The sequence below is a fragment of the Ictidomys tridecemlineatus genome, chromosome X, assembly GCF_052094955.1.
Source record: "Ictidomys tridecemlineatus isolate mIctTri1 chromosome X, mIctTri1.hap1, whole genome shotgun sequence".
NCBI classification, from domain to species: Eukaryota; Metazoa; Chordata; class Mammalia; order Rodentia; family Sciuridae; genus Ictidomys; species Ictidomys tridecemlineatus.
The window spans coordinates 93,698,974-93,711,308 of record NC_135493.1 but is presented as its reverse complement, the minus strand read 5'-3'; the positions used below and the strand labels follow the sequence as shown (position 1 = coordinate 93,711,308).

General features: G+C 41.3%; 1 protein-coding gene and 2 long non-coding RNA genes across 10 annotated transcripts in view; 1 reads left to right on the top strand and 2 right to left on the bottom strand.

Annotated features, from left to right (window-relative positions):
- Med14 (mediator complex subunit 14) overlaps positions 1-4,783 on the bottom strand; it is a 70,010-nt gene extending 65,227 nt beyond the window's left edge. Inside the window, exon 1 of one of the 3 annotated variants that reach the window (XM_021725563.3) lies at positions 4,148-4,783. In XM_021725563.3, coding sequence (XP_021581238.1) covers positions 4,148-4,362 — 215 coding nt within the window. In that variant the 5' untranslated portion in view covers positions 4,363-4,783. The remainder of the gene's footprint in view (positions 1-4,147) is intronic. The other 2 variants (XM_078034953.1, XM_005323972.3) reach the window with 2 other exon arrangements.
- A 49-nt stretch (positions 4,784-4,832) lies between these two features.
- LOC144371774 (uncharacterized) overlaps positions 4,833-12,335 on the top strand; it is a 201,767-nt gene continuing 194,264 nt past the window's right edge. For 3 of the 6 annotated variants that reach the window (XR_013431882.1, XR_013431880.1, XR_013431881.1), the window contains exons 1-2: positions 4,833-5,911; positions 10,654-10,834. This is a non-coding gene — a long non-coding RNA (uncharacterized LOC144371774). Of the gene's footprint in view, positions 5,912-10,653; positions 10,835-10,992; positions 12,333-12,335 lie in introns of those variants that run through there. The other 3 variants (XR_013431879.1, XR_013431878.1, XR_013431877.1) reach the window with 3 other exon arrangements.
- Positions 8,332-9,710, bottom strand: LOC144371775 (uncharacterized). Its single transcript, XR_013431883.1, has 3 exons — positions 9,260-9,710; positions 9,010-9,095; positions 8,332-8,492 (listed from the first exon to the last, which is right to left on the bottom strand). It is a non-coding gene; the product is annotated as an uncharacterized LOC144371775 (long non-coding RNA).

Below are 12,335 nucleotides of genomic sequence, written 5' to 3'. Positions count from 1 at the left end.
TGTTTTGTTATGGGGGGCAAAACTGGAAGCTAAGCACATAAATGGGTCAGTGTCAAGGGTTTAATGATGACATTGCATAGTGGTTAGATGAAAAGATCTGTTACTTTAAAACAGCTCCAGTAGAGTTTTGATTTCCTTTTGCTAGTTCTCCAGTATTGAGAGCCAGCACTAATGTCAACTTTTTCTCTGACAAATTATACCATTTAATATTCACATCTACAGATGTTTAGAAAGGTCCTCCTCAGCTTCCTGAATTGCTATATTCTGTTAACCTCTATTCCCATGGTCTGAGACTCAGCAGCCTGAATAATTCTTATACCTATCCCACAACTGTCAGATATTGAAGAATATACACCTAGTCACTAAGGTTCTCTCCCACTCAGGTGCCACAGGATCAGAAAAACTAAAACCATTTCCAAAGGTTCAAGATGCAAGGAAGGGAATGATTAAAATGAGCTCTGGCTTGTCAGTTCTACTATTCTTAGGGAAAACAGTGGCATGGAAGCAGAAGCTATGATCAGAGCCACAGAGGCAACTAGGGAGGGGCTGAAAGGCCAGCAGACCAAGGGATGAAGGAGAAATAAAGGCCCTATTAGGAGACTGCAAAGTAAAGCACCACTGGTAAATTCCTTTACATGCAAAAGCTGCTGACAAGCAGTCCTTGAGAAGCCACAGCCCTTTTCCTCAAGAGAGAAAGAAAATGAGAAGGATGGTTGTCTGTAGGGGTGGGAGGAAGAGAATATCCTCTGGGGGTAGAAAGAACAGGAACCATTGTTCCAGCTCCTCCCACCTGCCCCAGAGACCCTAAAAGGATCATCTCACATCAGAGGTGCTGTCATTTCAAGGACAATGGACAGGCTTTGCTGCCTGCGTCCTCTTCCCCCCCAATGCCTTCTAATCTATTTAAAATTCCTTTATGAAAAGAAATCCACCATTTGGGGTAAAAGCCTTAAAATGCAAATGTTGGAAGAAGTAAGGCAAAGGAACTTATTTCCCCAAAGTGCAATCAGACAACTTTACATGACTTAGATCCTAGCATTTTCTGATTCTAAAAGTCTTTAAAAGAGAGAGAAATCTAAATCCCTACAAAAATCAAACCAGAGAGTAAACTCTAAGATGTGAACATATCTGTTGGGGGTGGGGATAGACTAGCAGAAGGAAAAAGAAAAAAAACAAACAGAAATGTGGGGCCAAAGCCCAACCAAGGCTGTCCAGTTTACCTTCAATAGTTCACAGTCTAGCATCAAGTGTTACAAAATAAGTAACTATGTCCCTAAAGACCCTTCTACTAGAACACTGGCTGTACATAATACATTAATCCCAAGAGTTTTTACCTGGAACAAGGGAAAACACAGTATTTAGGCACCTTCACAGTTAGTTAGTTCTCTAACACAAATAAAAAATGAAGAAAGTTATTTTATATACCTATTTATCAAGAGCAACAATGACTCCTCCCATCACATTCTCCAAGGTTTGCAATGACAATTCTAAAAATTCAGTTATTCATGCACTAAATCAAGAAATACTTAGTTAAGACCCGAGTATGTGCAGGCATTATTCTAGGCCCTGGGGAATGTAGAAAACAAGTCAAAATCTCTCTCCATAAGGAGCTTACATTCCAGTGACCAAAGGAGAGAGTACCATGTAATAATAATGTCAGGAGACAATAAGTCCTGTATAGAAAACTAAAAGCACCCAGCACAAAGAAAGAACAGCACGAAGGTGCAGAATACTATTTTAATGGGTAGTGAAAGGCAGTCTTTCTGATAAGTTATATGTGAACTAAGATCGAATGGAAATGAGAAGGCAAATCACACAGATTTCTCAGGGAAGAGCAAAGGCTCCAAGATGACAGTATTAGGACATGAATTAAAGGCATAAGACAAAAAAGGCACAGATCATGCAGGGCCTTAAAAGGAAAATGAGGGGCTGGATCCAGAGTTGTATACCTGTAATCCTAGTGACTCAGGAGGTTAAGGCAGGAGGATCTTGTGAGTTAGAGGCTAGCCTCAGCAATTTAGTGAGACTGACAACTTGGTCTCAAAATAAAAAAGCAAATGGACTGCAGATGTAGCTCAGTGGTAAAGCGGGGGGGGGGGGGTCGATCCCCAGTACTTAATGAAAGAAATAAAAGGAAATGACCACATGTCCACATGTCCTGGTTTGCACAAGATAGTCCTGGTTGTTTGCTGTTCTGACACCACTATTAATGCCACCTACCTTTAGGCTCAAAAGTGTCCTGCTGGATCATAAACTTTATGGGCACTCTCTATGTAGGTGATTATAAAAATTTTTTAATCTAAGTGAGATGAGAAACCACTGGAGGGTTCTGATCAGATAAGTTTTAAAAGGATCATCTCAGCTATTTTGTGGAGAAGAAACTAGAGGGGTGAGGGCAGGAAAGACACCAACAAGCAGACTACCGCAGAGCACAGGCTGAAGACTGGGTGGCTTGGACCAACACCTGGTGAAACAGCATTGGGAAGTGGTGGGATTCCAAAGTGAGAGACAAGACTTGCTGATGTACCCTGGGGATGGGATGTGAAAAAAGAGGAGCCAGGAATTACTCTAAAATTTTTGGCCTGAGCAACAACAGAAAGAATGTATTCTTTGAGAAAGAAAAGGTTTTGAGATAGAGGGGAGATGTCAAGTAGAATCAGGAGTTTGAATCTGGCCTTGATATGTTGAAATGCCCACTAGATACTGAAATGTAGGTATCTGGACATGTAATCTGGAGTTCAACAGAGATGTCTGTGCTGGGCTGGGTGTGGGGGGGCACACATCAACATACTATACCTATACTTATTCTACAGCAATAAAACAGATGTTTCTTCTTCATAAACCAAGTTTTAAAATAATAAAAACAAAACAATATAATTCAAGGAATCTCTCCAAATTTCCTATGGAAAAACGAATCACACAATTACTGATGGCAGCAGTCCTCACCATTTTCTTCCCAGCTATACATAAGACAGGTGACCTTCACATATATCCAACTGTCTCATGGACATTCGTGAATTCTTATGAAATCCAACAATAATCATTGCAGAGGAATAAAGTACTGCAAGAATTCCCAATCGTGACAGCTATTTAAATTTCTCATTAGACAGGGGTAGATTTCTTTTATCTTTAGATTTCTTCCTGTCTCATTCAATGAAGTACATCAAAACTGAGAATGACGTTTCACAGGAGTCAGTGGAACCCATTCTAATTTCTTTAGTGACATGCAAACAAATATTTTAAGTCTCCAGTAACAAATTACTGTGACACTGTACAACCTAAAATCTCCACATTAATGTAATTGAAAACCCTGATGTCTTACAATAGATTAAAAAATTAATCTAGATCAAAACTAATCTTTCTTCTTTTTTTTTTTTTTCTCTCTGACTTACCTTTTCTGAACCTGGGTTAAAAGATGTAAAAGAGCCCCCCCAAATTTTATAATGCCTTTTCTTCATGCACTGAATCATTAGTGTATTCTGATCCTATTCTGAAGGGATTAACACCCTAATCAAGCCCCAAGGCTTTTCATAGGTAACTAGGTGAAATAACAGCAGCAGGCTGGTTACAAATTTTTTTTTTTTACTTTGACTAAATTCATAAAGACTCAAACATTCTCAAATGTTTCTCACACACACAAACTTGCATCTGAAACGATGAATTCCCTTAAACACAATATAAACACAATATATCTCCTGCGTTTAAACAGAAGCAATTACAACCTCTATTTAAAATGTATCATCCAGATATGAAAGATTTCCTGTCTTTGGGTTTTTTTTTTTAAGTTTGAATATTATGTATTCCTAAATACTGTTACACTATGATCTTGGGCTTTGGGCTAAAAAGCTTTCAGCCAGAAATCAATAGAGTTCTGTTGGGAACTCAGACAAAAATCCCAAAGACAATCTTCAGCTTCAGTGTAACGACACGCTAAATGAGCCAAGTCTCGGTTACTTCATCGAGAAAGACCCCCCCCAATACAAAGCTTCTCCACCTCCCCTGCACCCCATGAGTTCAAAAATTCTAGACTAAGCAGCCAGCCCAGCGGAGAAAACGGCAGCCTCTCGGGGAAAAGGGAGGCGCAACCCTCAGTCGGCTGGGCGGGAAGCGGGGGCTGGGGAGCAGGCGTGGGTTTCGCGGCACTTACAGGTCGGTCAGCACCATGAGCTCCGAGTAGGCCCGGTGCAGCAGAAATTCGATGAGGGTGCTCAATCGGTAGCCGGGGCTAGCCGCAGCCGCAGCGGCCGCCGCCACGGCGGCTCCTGGAGGAGGAGGAACTGGGGCTGACGCCGGGCCGCCACTGCCCCCGCCGCCGCCTCCCGGCGGGACCAGCTGGTGGTTTTCCAGCTGCACTGGGGCCATAGCGACGCAGGGTCGGGCTTAGTGCAGCGGCCAAGATGCGGCCCGTGGACCTCCCGGGCGCTCGGTCACCGCGCCGAGGCAGGCGCGGGCAGAGTCGCCGCCGCTTACAGCCGGGCAGCCTCAGAACAGGAAGCCTTGCGCCGGCCACAGAGGCCCGCCCCCATGAAGCGACGAGCCCGCCGGCTCCAGAGACGGGAGCGAGGGGCGGGGGGGAGGCAGAGAGGGCGGGGAAGGGGGACCGCCGCCGCAGAAAAGCTGCACCACCGCGATGGCTCAGAGGCCGCTGCGCCCGGCAGCAGCAGCGTCCATGTTGACGGCCCAAAGCGGAAGTCTTTAGACAGAGCGGAAGGGGAACCTGCAGGGGGCCTTCCGATAACAACCTGTGACTGTTCTCCCCGCTGTCCTGCGCGGTAGCGCTTGGTGGCGGTGGGGGGGTAGGGGGGGTGCGTGGGAGTGGGGCGGAGCAGGCGCGTGGGGGAGGGAAGCGGAAAAGGGACCGCGTACAGCCGGAAGCCGGAGTGAGAGCCGAGCGGGCCGCGTCACCGCGAACGTCAGTACCCAGCCCTTACCGTCGCCCCCCGCTCCCCGCTCCCCACCCAGGGTCTTAAAGACAGCAGTTTGCCCTAAGGGGTCGCTCATCACTCCCTAAGCGGGTTCCTAACACGACCGTGGAGGTCGACCCTGGAATTTCGTGAGTTGTGGCTTTGGAATCGCAAAGAAAACGGAGTGGCAGCGCGCGAGTGATTTTTTTTTTCAGGCCTTTGCTCCTCCCACAGACGTCCTAGGCGTGTTGCGTGGGAGAGAGACGTATTGTCCTTTTCTTTTTTTTTAAAACTGTGGGAAAATGTGCTAGCAGACATGATTCGGGGTAGGGACAGAGTCACCCCACAAAATCACCTACTTTTAATAGAGTGGGGCGGGTGCTGAGCCCGTTACCGCCACGCAGATCCCTAGTGCAACACAGAAACAGCCCTTAAATCCTCTGCGGCGGGCTCCCGCTTCTGTCCCTGCTCTTGAAATAGCTACCCTGCCTGCCAAGGGCTTTCACTGAATCTACTCCTAACCGGGAGTTTTCCGCGTCAAAATCCACGTTTACTATTTCGCCCCTGCTTTAAAATGATGATTCTCAAAAAAAAAGGGGGGGGGGAGAAAAAAGCAGTCCTCTGGGTTCCACCCCCATAGATTACATGTAATTGGTCTGGACTTAGGGATTGATTTCCCAAAGGATTCTAATGTGTACTCACGTAGACATTAACTGTTAAAGTGTCAGTTGTTTTGATCCTTTACTGACATCTTTTTGCAGCTCCTAAGGTGTAAGCAAAGCTGGTGTTGTTTTTCCTACAGTTAAGATACTCTCATTTTATTGTTTCTTTTCCTTTTATTAGTGCATTATAGATATACCTAATAGTTTATTTTCTTTCTTTCTTTCTTTCTTTTTTACTGAGATGGGGCCTCCCTACATTGCCCAGACTGGCCTAGAACTCCAAGGCACAAGCAATCCTCCCACCTTAGGCTCCTGAGTGATTGAGACTACAGGACCAGAACCGCGGTATTGTGCCGGCTAATTCTTTACTCTTGAAAGCCTTTCACTTGTCTTTTGAAGGTTTAACCTCCAGTGTAATCACTTCTCCTTCCTTTGTGGGCCTAAAGCACATTTACATGTATCACTATAGTACTTAAAATGTTTTAGGATTATCTATAGCCCCTACAAGTGCTGTGGCTGCAGGGCAGAGACTATCATTAATCCCTAGGCAAGCTACCCCTAGGGAGCAAACTTTTTTGAAATTTTATTTTCATGTTTAATGGATGAATAACTGTATATACTGGTAGGATACAAAGTGATGTTTCAGTGTATGTATACACTGTGGAATAAGGAAGTCAGACTAGTTAACATACCATCACCTCACTTTTTTTTTTTTTTTTTTTTTTGGAGTGACAACATTTTAAAGCCACTCTAACAATTCTGAGCCGTACATAGTTGTTTGTTCTTTTTTTGTGTGGTGCTGGGGATTAAATCTAGGGCCTTGTGCATGCAAGGCAAGCACTCTACCACCTGAGCTACAACCCCAGCCCTATACATTGTTATTAACTATAGTCAACTTGCTGTGCAATAGATCAACAGAACTTATTCCTCCCCTCCTAAGTCTAACTGAAACTTGTACCCTTTGTACAACAATACTCCTTTCCCTGCCCACTTTCCCCTGCCCTCAGTCTCTGGTAACCACTATTCTTCTTTCTACTTGACTTTGACTTTTTTAGATACCACATACAAGTAAAATCTTGAGACATTTGTCTTTCTGGGCCTGGCTTATTTCACTTAAGGTGGTATCCTCTAGAATCATCTATGTTGCAAGTAACAGCATTTCATTCTTTTTAAAGATGATTGTATTGTTACAGTATACAACCTTTTAAAAGTCCCATTAATTTAGTAGCAGGCACTTAGGTTGTTTCTAAATCTTAGCTACTGTAACACTGCAACAAACACACATCTCTTTGGCATAGGGATTTCAATTCCTTTGGATATATATTCAGAAGTGGGGTTTGGAGATCATATGGCAATTTTCTTAGTTTTTTGAGGAATCTCCCTATTGTTTTCCAAAATAGCCATACTAATTTGCATTACCACCAAGGGTTTACAAGAGCTCCCTATTCTCTATATCCTCATCAGCATTTTTCTTTGTTTTTTTTTGTTTTGTTTTGTTTTGTTTTTGTTTTTGTTTACTAGCCCTTCTAACAGATTAAGGTATCTCATTGTGGTTTTAATTTGCATGGGGAACAAACAAAAATTTTATGTTAAGTAGAACTGGACCATCTCTTGTGCAGTTTTGACTTGTTTCATTGTATCAGTATCTCTGTCTGTGTCTGTCTCACTCCCTCTCGTCCTTCTCTCTCCCTCCCTTCTGAAAAAGGATATTGACTTCACTTAAGAAATCTGGTTGTCTCCCAAGCAGGGTAGCACATACCTATAATCCCAGCAATTTGGGAGGCGGAGGCAAGAAGATCAGTAAGTTCAAGGCCAGCCTCAGCAACTTAATGAGACCCTGTTTCAAAAAATAAAATGTGTTAGGGGTATAGCTCAATGGCAGAGCACCCCTAGGTTCAATCCCCAATATGGGAATCAGGTGGGGGGTTGTCACATATACACCAAAAATAGGTAATTGTGCAAGGTGATCCTAAAAGTCTTTCCTAACACTGAAACTCTGATTCTGTGTGATAGGGTTTTAACTCTGCCTTATTGTATAAACTCAAATCTACATCTTGCCTTTTGGTAGTCATTCTACTTAGCAGTGTGTTTCTACCTAGAAAGAGTATGACCAACTTGTAAGTAAAGGGGAAAAAAAAAATCAATGGATGGGGAAGTTGTTTTAGAAAAAAAGAAAATTTCATCCACATCAATTATAGATTATTGAGATTTCTGTTTTTGAATAGGTATCTTTAAAAATTAGTAAGTACTCATTGTCAAAAAAGATGGCCTAAGCCAGGTGCAGTGGCACACACCTATAATCCTAGTGGCTCCAAAGGCTGAGACAGGAGGATCATGAGTTCAAAGCCAGCTTCAGCAAGGGTGAAGTACTAAGCAACTCAGTGAGACTCTGTCTCTAAATAAAATACAAAATAGGGCTCGGGATGGGGCTCAGTGGTTGACTGCCTCTGAGTTCAATCCCTGGTACCAAAAAAAAAAAAAAAGATGGCTTAAAGGAAAATAGGTTGAAAATATAGGAAAAGGACTTGTGAACCTTACTCTGCTTTAATATTGAAGATCAGGTAGATAAAGTAAATGAAAGCTCCCAAGGGGAATGATACCTCTGTCTCCTAGATACTCCAACATAAACACTTGGCAGACATACAGAGGGCTAGTAAAAGAAATGAATGGTGAAGGAGAGGAAATGTTAGCATGTTGGGCTGAATTACTAAAGGCATGACCCACATTTGGAAATAATTTCTAATTTGTCACTTGAAAGTCTGTAGTACTGTTTGGCACTGTAAGAGAGTTACTTACATTTTTCATTCACATTTTTCAGTTCCTTTGTTTGGGCGTCCTGTGATTCTGTCACATCTCAGTTTCAGGACTAGCAGTATATTTTCTCAGCTCCCAAATCGACCTACGTGCTTTAGATCTTCGATGAAATCTATTGGATTTTAACAAAAGAGAACAAATTGATTACAAAACATGGATGGGGGAGAAAAGGCATTTCTTTTAAGTCTTTTTGATGGAAAAATGAAATTGGGATACATATGGTTTCATTTTGAAATATATAAATGCTGCTCAGCCACAAAAGGGTAGGGAAGGAATTGAAAAGTATTTTCTTTTTAGAATATGTTGCAATTTCTCCAAAACAGAGAGCAAAAGCAGTAAATGCATTCATATAACAGATGCTAAATGCTATATTCATTGTGAATTGAGGGAAGGAATTTACAATGTTGGGACATGGTCTGACCAACATTAAAAAAAACAAAAACAAAAAACAAGAATACTTTAATAGCTTTGCATTTAGAAAAAAAATCAAACTTCTTACTGTGACCTCTAAAGCTATTAGCAGAGCAGCCCTTTTCTGCTTCTTTCTCCCCCGACTCTTGCCCCTGTTTCTCTCACTCACTACATTAGGATCTCACTGAGTCTGTCTAGTCATTGCCATTCCCTCTCACCTTAGGGCCTGTCTTCTGATCCAGATGCTTAAACAGCTTGTTTCCTGGCTCTTCACATGGATGACTTCTCATTCATCAAGTATCAGCTTAAGTGAGAAAAAAACAAAAACCCTCAGATATTATATTGTCATATGCCAAGAAAGTCCATCGCAGCCCTCTTAGTAGAAACAAACAGTTATGAATAATCTTAACTGCCTCAGTAAGAGAACAGTTGAGGGCTGGGGTTGTAGCTTAGTGGTAGAGCACTTACCTTGCATGCATGAGGCCCTGGGTTTGATCCTCGGAACCACATACAAATAAGTAAATAAAAGTAAAGATATTGGGTCCATCTACAACTAAAATAAATTTTAAAAAAAGAGAATGAATGATTAAATTAGTATATTTGTACAGTGTTCAGATGAATTAGAGCTACTTGCACCAATGTGAATACATCTAAAACCCAGTACTGGCTAGCCGCAAACCCAGCGTTTTGGGCTTACAGAAGGATAACAAGTTCAAAGTCAACCTCAGCGAGGCCCTAAGCAATTTAATGAGATCCTGTCTCAAAATAAAAAGGGCTGGGGATGTGGCTCAGTGGTTAAGCACCCTTGGGTTCAATCCCCAGTCCCAAAATAAAACAAATTCTGAATGAAACATGCAATCTCTTTTGATACCACTCTATACTTTCACAGCACATAAAACAATATCTATAATATATTGAAGTATAAATCTAGATGAGGATAATACACACCACCTTCAAGATTGTAGTTACTTCTAGGAAGGGGTAAGGGATGAGGTGGTGCTTTATTAGTTAGCAGTTACTAGTCAGCTAATGGAATTTTAAATTATTTTTTATTAATTTTATAGTGACACATAATAGTGGGTGTCATTGTGAGATATTCATCCAGGTATATAGCATGATGGGTCATTTTGATTTCCCAGCCCTCCCCTTTTCTTCCCTGTCTCCCCTTGCTCTACTGTACTAGTCTCCCTTCTAATTTCCTGAGACCCTCCCTTTATTTCTTTTTTCCTCTGTAGCTTCCACATATGAGAAAACATACAACTCTCGACTTTCTGAGTCTGGCTTATTTCTCTTAACATATGCTGCAATGGATTTCTTCAAGAAAAACATGAAGAAAATATGACCTTTTTGCTATCTGTTAGATCTGGGGATAGAGATATGATTGTTTAATGAATTCTGTATGTTTCAATATTTTTTAAATATTTGATCATTTTAGAACATTTAAATTAATGTTTGTATTAGTATAATTTACACTAGCTGTCATAACAAACTCCAGAATCTCAATAACTTAACACAGTTTTGAGCTCACAAAGTTCAATAAAGATGGGCCTAATAGGAGGCTTTCCTCCAGGTAGAAACTTAACCATACTGGGCAGCCATCATTCTATGACTGTCAGAATAAATAAATATGTGTGTGTGTGTGTGTGTGTGTGTGTCTGTCTGTCTGTCTGTCTGTCTGTCTGTCTGCCTGTCTCCACTTCTCCACCCACATTCCATTAACCAGTTAGTCACATGGCCCCACTTGAAGGCTAGGGAGATGGGAAATAGTCTGTGTACTTACAAAGGCAAAGAAATGGTTTGATGAACATATAGCATTGTTTTTACCACAATATTAAAATGGTTCCCTGTTTTTATCCCTCAAGGCACAGCCTCTGAAATCAAACTGCTTAGATTCAAATCCTGGCTCTACTACATACTATCTGAACTCTTTCCATCAAGTTATTTCAGTCCTCTGGGTCTCAGTTTCCTCATCGGTAATAGTCATATACCTCAGAAAATGATCATGAAGAATAAAAGAATTAACATTTGCAAAGGCTTAAAACAGTAAGTGACTTATAAATTATCATTATCATTCTATTTGTTCACCTAATAATCTATGAATTTTTAGATTTTGTGTGTGGGGGGGGCATACCAGGGATTGAACTCAAGGGCACTTAACCACTGAGCCACATCCCCAGCCTTATTTTCTATTTTATTTGAAGACAAGGTCTCACTGAGTTGGTCAGCATTTTGATTTTGTGGAGTCTGGCTTTGAACTCGTGATCCTCCTGCCTCAGCCTCCCAAGCTGCCCAGATTATAGGTGTGCTCCACCATGCCTGGCTTTATCTTCTGTACTCACATGATTATCTTTCTAGTATAGCCAGCACTTAGCTTAGTACCCATCTATTGCCTTTGATGAATGAATGGGACAAGTATATTCCTTTGCTGATGTTCTGTTGTTCTTTTTATATTGCATTACGTTTGTAGAATAAGACTAATATATTTATATGGAATGAAATGCCAGGAGTTTCTTTTAAAATACTTGAGAAAAAATGTTGGGGGAAGTAGATAAAAAAGATTAGAAAAATGTTGGTCTTGTTCTGTTTCTATTGCGTTGACGGTTGTTCAAGTTGATGATAAATACATGGCAACTCAGGGGCTGGGGTTGGGGCTGAGCTGTAGAGCACTTGCCTAGCACGTGCAAGGCCCTGGGTTCGGTCCTCAGCACCACATAAAAATAAATAAATAAAATAAAGGTTAAAAAAAAAGAGAAATATTTACAAAAAAACATGAAGGCTCATATTCTTTCTCTTCTATATATTTGAGGACATACACAGTAAAGTCTTTTGAAAACAAGACTGGGCATGGGTAGTCAATTAAAAGCTTAGATCTTTTTTCTCTCCTAATGAACAACATTTCATACATATCTACTCAGTGTTTCAGATTTTAAAACATTTTTGTAATTTCTAGTGTTTAAAGCTAACATAAAAAAGAAGACTATAAGGAAACTTCAATTATAACTGCTATGAAAGAGATGAAGATATCAGATAGTTTAACACTTTGGGTTTTAGGCCTGGAAAAGAATGTTTCCAAGGAACTCTTAAAAAACGTACCCAAATTTATAATCTAACTGTTTTCTAACTGCTAAAATGCAACATCTTATAAATAAGTGATTCCTAATGGGGGAATAAAGGAAGAAGAAGAGGAGGGGCACTGTTAGAAAGGAGAAGAAACCAGGCTTAGGGGCACTCACCTGTAATCCCTATAAGCGGACTTCCCCCTGTAAAACCTGTAAGCAGCTCGGGAGGCTGAGGCAGGAGGGTCGAAAGTTCAAAGCCAGCCTCAGCAACTTAGCAAGGCTCTAAGCAACTCAGTGAGACCCTGTCTCTAAATAAAATATTTAAAAAAGGACTGGGGATATGGCTCAGTGGTTAAACTCCTGGGTTCAATCCCTGGTACCAAAAAAGAGAGAGAGAGAGAGAGAGAGAGAGAAGGAGCCCATTTAGGGCACAATTATATTCTCTCTGAAAAAATGAAAATCTCATCTTACCTTGTTCCATCTTT